General features: G+C 43.3%; 1 protein-coding gene and 1 pseudogene across 14 annotated transcripts in view; one reads left to right on the forward strand and one right to left on the reverse strand.

Annotated features, from left to right (window-relative positions):
- Positions 1 to 3,164: 3,164 nt before the first annotated feature.
- Positions 3,165 to 12,303, reverse strand: LOC132230985 (charged multivesicular body protein 3-like; annotated as a pseudogene).
- ZEB1 (zinc finger E-box binding homeobox 1) overlaps positions 11,193 to 15,021 on the forward strand; it is a 306,513-nt gene continuing 302,684 nt past the window's right edge. For 6 of the 14 annotated variants that reach the window (XM_059712316.1, XM_059712331.1, XM_059712361.1 and 3 more), the window contains exon 1: positions 11,193 to 11,304. In XM_059712316.1, the coding sequence (XP_059568299.1) occupies positions 11,247 to 11,304 (58 nt within the window). In that variant the 5' untranslated portion in view covers positions 11,193 to 11,246. Of the gene's footprint in view, positions 11,305 to 12,986; positions 13,414 to 15,021 lie in introns of those variants that run through there. The other 8 variants (XM_059712411.1, XM_059712438.1, XM_059712422.1 and 5 more) reach the window with 4 other exon arrangements.

Consider the following 15,021-nt stretch of genomic DNA (forward strand, 5'->3'; position numbering starts at 1 on the left):
TTCCCTCACCTCCAGGACCTTCTTTTCCCAAGATCAAGCAATTTTCCTGTGTAATGAACTGTATCTGCTAGGAAGTGGCCTGGAAATTAAGAGGTCCAAAGCACCTTCTAAGTCCTCATTTTCTATTTGGTTTCATGATGTCTTTTGCTGCTATTTCACTGATCTAAGTTTTCTAAGGCTATACAAAGGAGAAATGCAAAAATGAATAGAACTGCAAAACAATTTTATATATGGGGAGAAGGAACTTCAATCAATTGTGAATTGTTCAGGGGATAGTTTTCTAGCTAATGGGTTGTCAAATTTTTTGCACCACATGTTTCTTTCTGGTTGATAGCCTTTTGGTCAGTTCGAGGCTGACTAGCAATTGGAAGGGGAGCAGATGCAATGAGGACATGCTTTAAAACCAATATCAACCAACATAAGTGGATTTTAGTGGTTCGATTTATGACCATAACATATGCAAAGTCTGGAGAAAGTGAGTTCAAGAGAGGATATATAAAAGGGATCCTTGCAGTTGACTGATTAAGAGCAAGCAAGAATTTAAACTCATAAAAATTCAAAATATTATTAGTCATTTACTAGTAAAATATCCAGTTACAAGCTTAATCAGAATCTAAATGAAACAAAATCTGTTCTTTTCCTAATAAGGGAATTTTAAATAAACAAACACACACTTATATGTTTTTTGTTATACTAGGCACGAAATAACTTGAACAGGACTCAAGATCCAGAGGTGGAATGGTTATTGGTTTAATCCAATATGGAATTTATTATGTATTTATATATGTTCTTCATTAGTCCATTTCATTGTTTGCCTATATACATATTCTAAAATTTAGAGCAATTCATATGTTTTCAATCAGTGTGAATAAGCTATTAATTTTCAAAAATTTTTAATCATGGGGACACAAAATCTCACATATTTCTAGTGCGTATACAGGGTGGGGAAAAAGTACATCTACAATTGTTCATATGGAAAATAACACAATAATAAATAATAATACAAGAATAGACTGTTTCTCATCCTCACAACTGTAAACCTACTTTTGCTCCAACCTGTATGAAAGGTAATCTGGAGGACAGATTAGAATCTGAATGGGGAGTATGTTAGCTTTTATGCATTAGGCTAGGGCAGTGATGGCGAACCTATGACACGCGTGTCAGAGGTGACACGCAAACTCATTTTTTGGTTGATTTTTCTTTGTTAATTGGCATTTAAATATATAAAATATATAAAATATAAATCTTTGTTTTACTATGGTTGCAAATATCAAAAAATTTCTATATGTGGCACCAGAATTAAGTTAGGGTTTTTCAAAATGCTGACACGCCAAGCTCAAAAGGTTCGCCATCCCTGGGCTAGGGTAAACATAATAGTGGGGGGGGGGGGGGAAACACAGCAAGTATCAAAAAACATATTGAATACTCTTTTTTATATTCTTTCATTTATCATAATTTTGAGGGCCAGCCATGTACTAAGGTAGTTTCTGCTGAAGTCTTAACAACAGTATCATACTACTTGTCAATATAATCTGGAAAGGCTGTTCTTCATCTGTGCTCTATTTGGATAGCCACATCTTTTATCTGTATTGCTTTTCCTTGCCGAGTTATTCCTTTAGAAATGATCATTCAAGAGAAAAAAGTTATCTTAATGTTGGACGCTCACTTTTTCTTTTTCATCAAAGAACACTGACATCTTGCATAATGTGGATACTCCTGAGTTAAAAAAAAATTCATGGCTTACAACTGCTTTCAAAATAAGGTCCAAATTCTAAGCATCTTTATATGATTAGGTGCCTTCGTCCCTACCTCTGCAGCCTCATCTAGATTTTAGATCAATTAGGGCAGGGACCTTCATTCCACAAATAGTTATTGAATAAAATAATGTACACTAATAAAAGAGAAACATGGTAATTGGCATACGACCGCTACCCTTTTCATTGGCTAATCAGTGAGATATGCAAATTAACTGTCAGCCAAGATGGCGGCCGGCAGCCAGGCAGCTTGAAACTAACATGAGGCTTGCTTGCTTCAGTGATGGAGGACTCCAACGTTCCCGCCTGCGGCTGCGGGCCTCTGAGCCTGCAGTTTAATTAACTATGTAACAAATACCACCGGACTTCAGCCAGCAGATTCGCAACATTGTAAGCAAAGGCCAGAAACCTACTTTCAGCCGCAGAGGCTAAGAGCTGGAGCCAAGTCTCAAAGCTAAAGCTGGCCCAGAATAAAAAAAAAAAAAGAAAGAAAGAAAAAAAGGAGCGGTTGGGAGCTTCAGTCACCCTCAGCCTGAAAACAGCTCTCAGCCCCTCACCCAGACTGGCCAGGCACCCCAGTGGGGACCCCCACCCTGAAGGGTGTGTGACCAGCTGCAAACAGCCATCATGCCCTCACCCAGACTGGCCAGGCACCCCAGTGGGGACCCCCACCCTGATCCAGGACACCCTTCAGGGCGAACCAGCCAGCCCCCACCTGTGCACCAGGCCTCTACCCTATATAGTAAAAGGGTAATATGCCTCCTAGCACTGGGATCAACGGAGCCATGAGGCCTCCTGGCACCGGGATCAGTGTGACCGGGGGCAGCGCCCAAAGCCCCTGATTGCCCTGTGGCTGTGTGTGACAGGGGGCGGGGCCACAACCTCCCTATCCACCCTGCTCTGTTCGTGACAGGGGAAGGCGCCCCAACCCCCTGATCAGCCCTGCTCTGTCCCTGATATGGGGGAGCTCCCCAACACCCTGATCGGCCCTGCTCTGTGTGTGACGGGAGCAGAGCCCCAACCCCCTGATGGGCCCTGCTCTGTGAGTGACAGGGGGTCGCGCCGCAACCTCCCCATTGACCCTGCCTTGAGTGTGACAGGGGATGGTGCCCCAACCCCCCAATCGGCCCTACCCTGATTGTGACTGAGGGTGGCATCACAACCTCCCAATCTCCCTGCTCTGTGCATGACAGGGGCGGCGCCCCAACTCCCCAATCGGCCCTGCTCTGAGCCCGACCAGGGGCTGCACCTAGGGATTGGGCCTGCCCTCTGCCACCCAGGAGCAGGCTTAAGCCAGCAGGTCGTTATCTCCCGAGGGGTCCCAGACTGCGAGAAGGCACAGGCCGGGCTGAGGGACCGCCCCCCGTCCCCCCCGAGTGCACAAATTTTTGTGCACCGGTCCTCTAGTTACTATATAATAGACTCTGACAACTTTCTAAGTACAAGATTCCGCACATACACACATCAGAACATGAGTATATACTTGATCAATGAATGGCATTTACATCACATTTAAATTTAGTGTTGTAATTAATGGAAGTATAATTCTTGGTTGATAATAAATATGGTAAAAAACACATTTTATTTATATATGTGTATTACTCAGGGTCCTGGCAGGAGACAGATGACACACTCAAAGGGTAAACTGAAAAGACTCTGATGAAGAGACTGGTACGTAGGCATTAAGGGAACCAATAAGGTATAAAGTACCCAAGGACTCACAACCGGAGGAAACTACTATCATTCCTAAGCCTGAAGGGATGAATGGAAAAAGCCATTTCTAAAACTTTCTAAGAACTGCAGCCAGGGGACAGGGTTGCCTTACTGGAGCCATGGCCTTAGATAGAGGAATAAAGTTACTGTCAAAATATAGACAAGCAGGAGGGAGTATGAGGAAAGGTGAAATAAATATTCTGACTTCTCTATGTTCTTCCTCTGATCATTTGGCAATGTCTCCAAAGTGGCTGAAATCAAATGGAAACAAGAGGGTAAAGTAACCTAAGTGATGTGGTTCACAGAAATCAACCTCCCAGAGCATGGAAAGACAGAGAATGGACTTTGAAGGACAGAGAATAACCAGCATAGTATGAAAAAGCAAAGCTTTTTAAAATTAGAAGAATTCAAAAACCCAAACAAAAAGAGAAAAGGAATTGATCCAAACAGAGCTGTGTCAAACCTGGGACAAAGAAAGATGGAGGAAAATAGTGATTAAACAGTAAAACACTAGAGTGGCACAGTGTGTGATCTATTTATTTAAGTAGAATAAAGAGAGTGAGCAAATAAATAAAAAATAAATTTTAAAAAAACCAACATTTACAGGAAACTCATACAACTTAACAAAAGGAAGATAAACAACCCAGTAAAAAAAATGGGCAACGGACCTAAACAGATACTTTTCGACAGAAGACAGAAAGAAGGCCAAGAGACATATGAAAACATGCTCAAAGTCGCTAATCATCCAAGAGATGCAAATCAAAATGCAGTACCATCTCACACCTGTCAGAATGGCTATCATCAACAAATCAACAAATGACAAGTGCTGTCAAGGAGGCACAGAAAAAGGAACCCTCGTGCACTGCTGGTGGGAATGCAGAATGGTGCAGCCACTGTGGAGAACAGTATGGAGTTTCCTCAAAAAATTAAAAATGGAACTCCCATCTGACCCAGTGATCCCACTTCTAGGAATATATCCCAAGAAAACAGAAACACCAATCAGAAAGGATATATGCACCCTATGTTCACAGCAGCACAATTCACCATAGCTAAGATTTGGAAAGAGCCTAAGTGCCCATCAGCAGATGAGTGGATTAAAAAACGGTGGTACCTCTACACAATGGAATACTAAGCTGTGGTAAAAAAAGAAGGAATTCTTACCATTTGCAATAACATGAATGGAACTGGAGAGCATTATGCTAAGTGAAATAAGCCAGTCAGAGAAAGATAAATATCACATGATCTCACTCATTTGTGGAATATAATGAACAATATAAACTGATGAACAAAAACAGATCCAAAGACAGAGAAGCATCGATCAGACCATCAAACCTCAGAGGGAAGGTAGGGGAGGGTGGGGTTAAGGGGGAGAGATCAACCAAAGGACTTGTATGCATGCATATAAGCCTAGCCAATGGACACAGACAACAGGGGGATGAGGGCATGAGATGGGGGGTAAGGACACATATATAATACCTTAATCAATAAAGAAATTAAAAGCCAAATAAAATAGAGGCATGAAAGAATTAGAAGGGTCTGACACAGGGTATGTCATTTTTTGTTGTTGTTAAAGCAGAAATTAGAATCCATTTATACAGTGTTTTATAGACCAAAAAAATGTACAGAGTCCTCAACATTCAGGCAATGAACTCTATACTCAGAAATGTTTTGTGAGAAGACCAAATTCTTTGCACCCCCTCCAAAACGATACTTTTGTTTATACTCCTGAAAAATGATGCATTTATTACACCAGGTCTCAAGAACAATCTTTTGAGATCCCCAAACCTCTGCAGAGTGAAGAAAACCTCCAGAGGCAAAGCCTTCTCACAAAGGTGTAGTGCAAGGATTACATAAATGGCGGCCATTTCAGAGGAGTTCATGCACATCTGACAGGCCATGAGAAGAGCTTGAGGGCCCAGCTGGGCAGCATGTAGCTGTGGAGCATGGCCTCCAGGGCCTCCTCCTTTTCTGAGGCAGCTGTCACTCCCAGAGGTTCAGACTCTGGAAGGGTGCCAGTCACTTCACTAGGTCAGTGGTCGGCAAACGGCGGCTCGCGAGCCACATGTGGCTCTTTGGCCCCTTGAGTGTGGCTCTTCCACAAAATACCACGTGCGGGCGCGCACATACGGTGTGATTGGAACTTCGTGGCCCATGCGCAGAAGTCGGTTTTCGGCTTGGGCGAGTCTATTTTGAAGAAGTGGCGTTAGAAGAAGTGGGGGGTGTCGGCTGGTGGGGCCACAGGAGATGAGGTGCAGGTGGGCTGACCTTGGGATACACAGCGCAGGGGAGGCGCGCGCGATTCATGCACCAGTTGAGGATGGGAGAGTTGGAAGGGGTCGACCTCCGTGAATGTACCTCAATCAGATTGAGGACGTTTTTAGCAAAGGCCAGCTTAGGAGTACCCTAATTAAGTTAATAACAATGTACCTATCTGTATAGTTTAAAAAATTTGGCTCTCAAAAGAAATTTCAATCGTTGTACTGTTGATATTTGGCTCTGTTGACTAATGAGTTTGCCGACCACTGCACTAGGTGCTTTGCCCAAAGACCCCTGCTATAATTACAAACAACTTTTGTCAATTTCGATTTCTGCTGCTGCTTCCATTTTTTCCAGGTCATCCATGCATTCAAAGGTGTCCTCTAACATCTCTTCTATGATCCCAGCCTTCATCATTTTCTGACTGCTCCCATATGGTGGCCTGAATTTCTGGGATCTTCACGACTCTGCATGACCTCATCACTTCTGTGCTCGTCTGCAGGGAACCAGTCACTCGCATGAGTTCATGTGAGCTTTGGATGCACAGAGCTTGCTTACAGCCTTTGTTGACCTAATCAACTCCTTGGCCAGGACCACACAGAGGTTCTTCTGACCCTTCTTGGCAGTATCTTTCACAGGTCATTTCATTTTTTTTTCTTTTTCTCTTTGAATATCTCTTATTTCCCTATGAACTCTCATTTCCTTTCTTATCTTCAATGACCACTCATCACCAGCTGTTTGGGTTTTTCCAAACAGCCCCATGGCTTACTGAATTTGTCTTGCACCCTTTGGCAGGTCATGGGCAGCTGGGCATCCATCTGGTCGGGGCCAATGAAAGAAAAGCAGGGTATGTCTTATTACCAACTTTTTATGTGAATTTAAACTGAATAATATATACATATTTTGTTAATTCTCACCCAAGGATATTTTTTCCATTGGTTTTTAGAAAGAGTGGAAGGGCTGAGGAGGGGATAAAGGGGAGGGGGAGAGAGAGATAAACATCAATGTGAAAGAGACACATCAATTGGATCAAACCTGCAACCCAGGTACGTGCTCTTGATCGGGAATCGAACCCGCGACTCTTCGGTGCAAGGATGGACATTTTAACCACTGGGCAACACTAGCCAGGGCCACTCAACATATTTTAAATACATATACTCCAAGGATTGAATAGTGGCAGTGATTGTAACTGCAGATCTGTGGACTATAGAAGGTCAGGGCTGTAGGTCAAACTGTAGGTCAGCAGACATACCCTGTAAGAGAACCAGTCAGCTGCTAAAAGAAGTTAAAATGCCATAAAAAATAAATAAACCGAGACAAAAGGGGGGAAACAGTAGAAACCATACATCAGACTTCTGATATGATAACTAAAAATACATTCAAATTCAAAATATGCATGTTGCTCTTTCTCTAGTACAAATTACCTACCTATAGCTGTTTAATAGAGAAAAAATGTTCTTCATGTTCATAGAGGATATCAATATTAGCAACTATAATATATCGTCTGTGGAAGTGGCCTTTTAAAGTAATCTTTTATTGTGATTTTATGGAAAAGATTCACTTTACTTTTTGGATGTTCATTAACATCCTTCAAACCTCTATGTATATACTTACATTTCTCTATATTAGACATGTTCCTGAAATATTGTACCCAAAATAAGAAGCTCCATTTCACTCACATATTAAAAACAGAAGCCTTATTCCACAGAGAGGGAAATACCATTTTGTGGTACAATAAATAATAAAATCACATGAAGGTCTAGGGAAAACGTTTGTCCCTATTATTCCTTCCTGGGAGGCTTTATTCACAGGTCCTAAAGAAAACTGTCGATTCTGCATCACCCTGTAGTCATGTTTCCATCCTGACTCAGTCATTGTAGAATTTGGTGGAACTTCAGGTAGTAAAATGAGCATTGCTCTGTATGTGAAGCACATACCAGAGTCACTATTGAGCCAAGGACCGAGGAGCAACTTTAGGGGATTCTAAATTCTGTACTCTGATGGTTTCAAATTTATTCTTTTTCCTTCAACTGTTTAACATTAAAATCATATAAACACATTTAATTAAATTAACACAATTAATATTTTATCCTTCCATGAAAATAATCATTTTTTTATTCTGATGGAGACTGTAGAAATATGTTATACTTCTCAAATGTGTTCAGGAACTTAGGTACATGGAAATCATAGGCTTCATGTGGAAAATCATGAGATGCTTATATTTTAAGTTTAAAGTAATTTTATGTCAAATTTTGCACTCACTTATACATGAATATAATATGGAAAGCAAACAGTAGGTGCAAAGTATTCATGAAAAAAGTATAGAAAAGAACTCAATATTGAAAATATCCTGTCCATTTACATTTTTTTCCTGTACATTTAAAATTTTTCAGAATTCCTCTTTCAGTATATATTCCCACTGCTCACTAGAAGCAGTGTTAACATTTTTTGTCCTAAAAATAGCATATATTGAATATATATTGTATGATGAACTAAAATTATTAAAAACCAACAATACAGAATACATGTTAAAATCTTACTATCCCCATATTTGATTTAAATAAACCTGAATTTTAGTAAATGTATTCCTTTTCTAAATTTATTCTAAAGACTTTTTCCAATTCTTTAATTATAATTGAGGCAAGAACCATCACATATGCATCAGGTTTAAACCAGCAATTTATTCTGATATTTACTTTTGTTTGTTTCCTTTCCAGTCTAGATTTGAATAATTTTGGGAACATTTACACTAAAGAAAATATAGTAATCAAATGTTCAATTTATAATATACATAATTATTGCAGGATTTTACAAAATTGAAATTTTGTATTAGAAGAATTGGGATACCAATATTTCCTGTGCATATTTAAAAATATGAGAAGAGTTAATCATTTGGGGAAAATGATTATGGGGAAACTAAAATTAAGAGCATTGTCTCAAAATAAAACAGGATATAAATGACAGTAAATGACTTTTACATCCGTTTTTTCAACTGCTCCTAAGAACTAATGTGAAGGTAGATAAACAATCCTTACTTTAGCTAAGAACAGATTCAGAAACGGTTAACAATATTAATTTATTTAGGAAATACTGAGTACCTACTACTTGACTAGGCACTCTGCTAGGTGCTGAGGGCATAGACATGAACAAGCAGGAAAAAAAAAAAAAAGTATCTTTCCGCATGGAATTAAATACATCTGGCCCAAGCTAGCTAAATCAGTAAGCACTAAAGGGAGAAAATGATTTCTATTAATTTGTCCCTTCACTTTGTCTCTGATTTCAAGGTGAGGATGAACAATGAAGGAAACTTAGGAGGGAGGTACAGGACAGACATTTCATAAAGAGCAAATAGTATGTGTGATATTTCCTGAATTTAAGAATAATTAAGATGTGTGTCAAAGTTAGAGAGCATTTTTTTTTTTCCTTTTGGATTGGAAAGTAGGAATTAGGGTAGGAAACTTACCACTTGAATCAAGCAAAGCATGGACTCAGTTCTGGTTCTGACACACACAAGTTCAGTTAACAATGTGTTGAGGAAAGCAAGAACTGCCTGAACTTAAAATGATCATCAAGAGCCCTAACTGGTTTGGCTCAGTGGATGGAGCTTCGGCCTGAAGACTGAAGGGTCCCAGGTTCCATTCCGGTCAAGGGCATGTACCCTGGTTTCCAGCACATCCCCAGTAGGGGATGTGCAGGAGGCAGCTGATCGATGTTTCTCTTTCATCGATGTTTCTAACTCTCTATTCCTCTCTGTAAAAAGTAAATTAAAATATATTTTTAAAAAATGATCATCAAGAATAATTCTAGTTTTGGCATTGAAGGTGAGAGTTAATACATAGACATACTGGATAGCAAAGCATATTTATAATCCCATTGCACAAACCAATAAATAATGTATTCACTTCTCAAAATGCCAAAGTAAACGTGAGAAAATTTTCACCTATATTCAGGATTAGACTTTCTAATTTTAAATTATGGACTTCAGCTGTAAATTTATTTCAGTTGAAAGGTTTGAAGAGATTATTAATGAATCTTCTAAAATTCTGGAGGGTGTTTAAAATATTATTTTAACATAATAAAGAATCCTGCCATAGGTATGACAAAAATTGCAGGCATAAATTTGTTGAGCACCTACTGTGTGACAGCACTCTGCTGGGCAACTATGTTATTTCTAATCATCTATATGTCACCTTTTGGTTTTCTCGATTTCTCTACCAATAATTCTTATATTGTTAACTTACAACTATATTATTTGAAATGCAGCTCAGCTCATTTATTCCATATGGTCCCCAAAACATTTCCCCATTGGAGAGGAGGGAAAAGCCAACTACTACTGACTGCTTAAGAGGACTTCCCTTGGTATTTGTGGTGTTATCTATATGGCCTTTCAGAAAACCCTCAAACTCATACTAAGTCAGGGACTTGAGATAAAATCAGCAATCTGTCTCAAAGACCACATTTTTCAGTCGTGCTTCTTGCATTAAGGACCTATACAGCAATAACTGCCCATTTAGGTGGTAAATCGTGGCCTGTTTTCACCTAAACTCTGAATCTTGATGCCCATGAACCCCCAGCTCCTGAGACTAAGGGGAAAGCAGGGAGGAGCTCAGAAAGCAGGTCAGGCGGGCGGGGCAGGCCCGGGCGCAGCAGGTGAGCCTGCCACTGAGGAGGAAGTGAGACAGGGACGGCGTGGGCATTGCTCACGCGCTTCACCGCCAAAGTGGCTTTCAAGCGGAACTTCGAGTCTCTTTCGATCCAGCTGAACTCCCATCTAATTGAAGTCACTTCCCATCCCGTTCGCTGGGGGGAAAACCATGCGCCCGTGTGGGAAGAGAGTCAGCACAGTGGGGTCAGGTAGCCTCTCTGGTGACGTCGAGTGTCCTCGTCGTCAGAGGCCAAGCTTCCCAAATTAGTTCCTCGCGGGTTCCTCCAACCTGTTTCCCCTAATCCGGGAACTCACGGGGTGCCCCGAGCAGGACCAGCTCCGGAGCCCCAGGGGCGCAAAGCGTCGGAACGCTGCGTGGGAGCAGGGCCCAACCTTGAGGGAGAGGGAGGACAGGTTGCTCAAGTTAATCTGAGGGCACAGGGTCCCGAGAATTAGCCAGATCCATATAAGTGCCCCAGGTCGCGCGGCGGGTGTGGCCAGTCCGACGAAGAAAGCCGGGAGCCTCCTACTTGACCTTTCTCACGCCGACAGCCTGCGCTCTCTGACCCCAATCCCACAGTTTCCTAGTGTCCCCCTCCCCGACCCCGTGACAACTGAGGGAAAACTTTCCCTCGCCCCTCAATTCAAACTCGGCTGTTTCCACGGTGGCCGCAAACCGTCCTCTCCCTAGCAACAAGGTTCCGGCCGTAGAGCGAGCGGCGCTAGGTGTAAGGAAGGTGATGTCGTAAAGCCCTGAGTGTCGTAAACCAGGTGCGGTGGGGAGGGGTGGAGGCCGAGGGGGAGGGGGAGGGGGGAAGGGGGAAGGGGGAGGGAGGGGGAGGAGGTGACTCGAGCATTTAGACTCAAGCGAGAGGATCATGGCGGATGGCCCCAGGTGTAAGCGCAGAAAGCAGGCGAACCCGCGACGCAATAACGGTGAGTAGCGGAGGGGACCGGGGAGCGGCGGAGTCAGGGGGAGTCGGGCAGCCGGGGCGTCCCGAGGGTGAGGGGGGCGAGTCGGGCTGGGGGCGGCCGGGGCAGGGACGGGGAAAGTGGAGTGGGAAAGTAGAAAGTAGTGCTCTCTGCCCCCCTCAGCTGCCGGAGCCGCGCCGCGGCCGCTCGCTCTCCCTGAACCGTTATGTCTCTTACCTGGTCTCTCTCCGCCTAGCGGCTCCTGCCGCCGCTGCCGCCTCCCTGGACCGTTAGCCGCCGCCTCCGCATCCCCGGCTCTGGGCAGGCGGCCGGGACGCGGCGTTCACTTTTCTGGTCTCGGGTGGAGCGGCTGTTGCTTCTTTTCGCACTTTTCCCCACTCTTCTGCCTCTCGCGCTGCCCTGCCCCCCGCCCCCTCCTCAGCCCCCTTCGCTGTATTTTCCCTGGGCGTGGAGGCTCCCTGGAGCTGGGAACTAACTTGTGCCGGCCCTGACCCTGCAAAGTGGCGTTTGCGCGCCGCGGCCCCGGCCCGCACTGGAGCTCGGGCTCCGAGGCTCGGCCGGCGGTGGGACGCGGCAGCCCGGCTGCGTGTCGTCCGTGCGCGCGTGTGCGCGGGCGCCGGCGGGGCGCGCCGCGGGCGGACGGGGCTCGGCGGGCGGCGGTAAAGTTAGGACCTGCCGGCGCGCTCGCGGAGTGGGGATTAGCGGCGGAGGCGCAGGTCCTTAAACGCCCCTCCTCTCCCGCCCGGCGACCACGGCGAGCCCCGCTAGTGAGGTCCACGTTCTGTGGGGCGCTGGTGGGGCGACGGGGGCGGCAGCGGGCGCCTGCCTGCGGCGGGGGGCGATCTGTGGATGGCGGCGAGTGGGGCAGCGGTGTGTTTCTCGAGTTACCTGGTTAGAGACTGGGAAGCACCACAGGCAGAGCTTCCCGGGGAAGACTCTCCGCGGAGGGATGGGGCCCTCTGCGAACCGCGTCTCTTGTTCTCTTTCGGTTTTTGGGGAAGTTGTTACCTGGGCCAGACGCTCCGAGTGCTGAAGCCAGATAATGGAGCTTGGATGGCGCTCACGGTCTCGGGTGGAAGGGGATGGGGGAGGGGGCGGGCGGACCGACGGACGCGCGGGTCGTCTGCTCCCGCTGCAACTGCAGTGTTTATTGATTTGTGCTGGGGAAACACACAACCCTGGGTCTGGCGAGAGAGTTTAAAATAAAATAAATAAATAAATCAGAGAGACAGAGAGCAAGACCCGAACATGTGGTTGTTGCACAGTTGCTTTTTCCAGTTTGGAGAGACGTTGTAAGTTGATTTTATTTCTGCTTATCTCGGGGGCGATTCTGTGCTTTCTCTCCCTCTTGTTCAGCAGCGAAATGTCTGCTGATTGTTATTGTCTGGACAGTTCCTGTGGCGAGAGGGGCGATACTTGTCCGCCCGGGGGCGGCGTGAACGCGTGGAGAGGCCCCCGCCCGCTGGCCGGGTACCTGTTTGTATAATAATGGGCGGCTACGGCCCTGCTGCCGGCTGCGGCCCAGGCTATATAAGGAATTACACGTACATTTAGGGCCGAGGGGCTCTTCTGGGTTCCTGCGTTATTTTTAAAATTAGTTTTTAAGAATAGGGAAATACATGCGCCTATATTGGGATCACAGTATCTTCCAAAAAACGAGGAAATACGTGTATAAGGAAACACTCTCGCGCTCCCCCCTCCTGCCCCACCCCCGCGCCTGGGCTCCCTTTCTCCCTCCCCTCTCGGATGCGAAACGCGAGGTTTTGTAACCTTTCCAGGCAATTTTAGATTTTGTGTGGGATTTCCTGTCTAGGAGCAGATACGAAGATTTTTAGCCGTTCCAAGACGTTTCCTTCCAATCGTAAACATATTTTTAATATATTTGAGCCTATATTAAAACCACCGCTTTCAAATAATTTTAGTTATTCAAATAAACATTTTTTAAAAGCGTCTATCAGCTATGCTTGATAACTAATATTTTGTATCTTCGTTGTGGAGAAATGACTTGGTACAGCAAAGAGCGGAACATAGGCTATTGCAATTTTAATTTCCTGTTTTAGCGTCAAATAGTGTGTTCTATATTGAGCTGTTGCTGCTGTGGCTTTATGAAAGGTAAGTTGGTTCGGAAAGGGCTGTTCGCTTTTTATCTTATGTAAAATGTTCATCGCCATAGAAAGGGGTTTTTCTTGTTGCTGACGACATGTGTATGACATGTGAGACTGAACCACCCAGCGTCTGTGCAGCTGCTGTAAACATGTTTACCTGAACAGGAAAGAATGGATTTTTCTCCCAAGGAGTCTGTGATATGAATATGATGACCCATAAGGCATATCAACAGATGACTTAAGGGGGGAAAGCTATTTTGAAAGGTACTTGAAATCAACAGGAAAAAGGAGGTTCTCCGTCGCTGCAGCAAATGGCAACTTGTGCAGGTAGAAAAAAAGATGGTGTTTAGTTTTCTCCTGCATGTATGTCAGCCCCCTCCTGTCTGCTACTTTCATTCTCAAGGGACGGATTTATTACCACGCTTGCTGTCAGTGTTTTTCCTTTGTGTTTAATATTAGAAAAACAGATTTTGGGGCTGTTTAGCACAAAATGTCTTGTCTGCAGTATGCATTATTCTGAGAAAACAAAAGGTGTTTAAGATAGCACTGCACTACTATAGGTATCTTCCATTTTCATCACTTTTGGTTCTGTCCTTGTATTTCTTTTTGTTCTTAAATACATCTCATCCATTGCTGATGATTGTCACCATGCTATTTGATTAAGTCTTAAAATTTGCAAATTGAAAATGAAGTTATATGCTATTGTACGGTGAAACCTCAGGGTAGGTGCTGGTTATTTCTTAACAACGCAGTCATATTTAAGTTGCAATTGTTTATTGGAGAGGATTGCTTGGAAAAATGTGAACTCTTAACTCTTTTTAAATGAAGAAATAAATGCTGTATCTAGTGGCAGGTAGTCATAGAGATACTTTATACTGTTATTTATATATAAATTTTGTTTATTTTAAAATAAGGTATGCATATTTAACTGATGATGAGCTTCAAGTAAAATATTTTAATTTCCTTTCTAGAATATCTTCAGAGTAGAATATTAATAGGGGAATCAAGTAATATAATCTGACAGGGGTAAACCAATTAAGCAAGGTGTGGCCAAAGCATCAAACCTTATGTAGTAACTTTATGGTAATGATGTTAAAGGAGCAGGATTAGAATTACTTAAATCTATTTTTATCATTTATAATGTAATGTTTTGTGTGTTGTAATTTAAACACCTGTCTTCTCAATTTTTACTTATATTTTTTGTGTGATTCTCTTATATATGTATTTATTTTGGAGAAATGTGTTCTGGCTACTAACAACCACATGCTGATTAATTCATCTTAGATGGAATAGCAGGTACATATCTTTCTGTCATTTGCACCACTTGCTGTCTTTGGAAACCACCAGTAGAGGATGCTAACAAAAATGTTTATTCGTGTAGTAGTACCATAAGTCTGTTTATCTCCTGTTGAATAAGACCTCTATGTTGATAGGGATTTTTCATGTAATTCTGAGTCTGTTATTTCAACCAGCCCTGGGTAAATTAGGCATAGCATTTTTCTAATCTACTGAGACTAGAAAGAGGTAGTAATGTTTTAAATTGAAAATTTTTTAAATTTGAGCTTTTTAAATCCTGAAATTGAGATGGCTATTAATTTAGTCTCACTCTAGACCA

The sequence above is a fragment of the Myotis daubentonii genome, chromosome 1 (genome assembly GCF_963259705.1).
Source record: "Myotis daubentonii chromosome 1, mMyoDau2.1, whole genome shotgun sequence".
NCBI classification, from domain to species: domain Eukaryota; kingdom Metazoa; phylum Chordata; class Mammalia; order Chiroptera; family Vespertilionidae; genus Myotis; species Myotis daubentonii.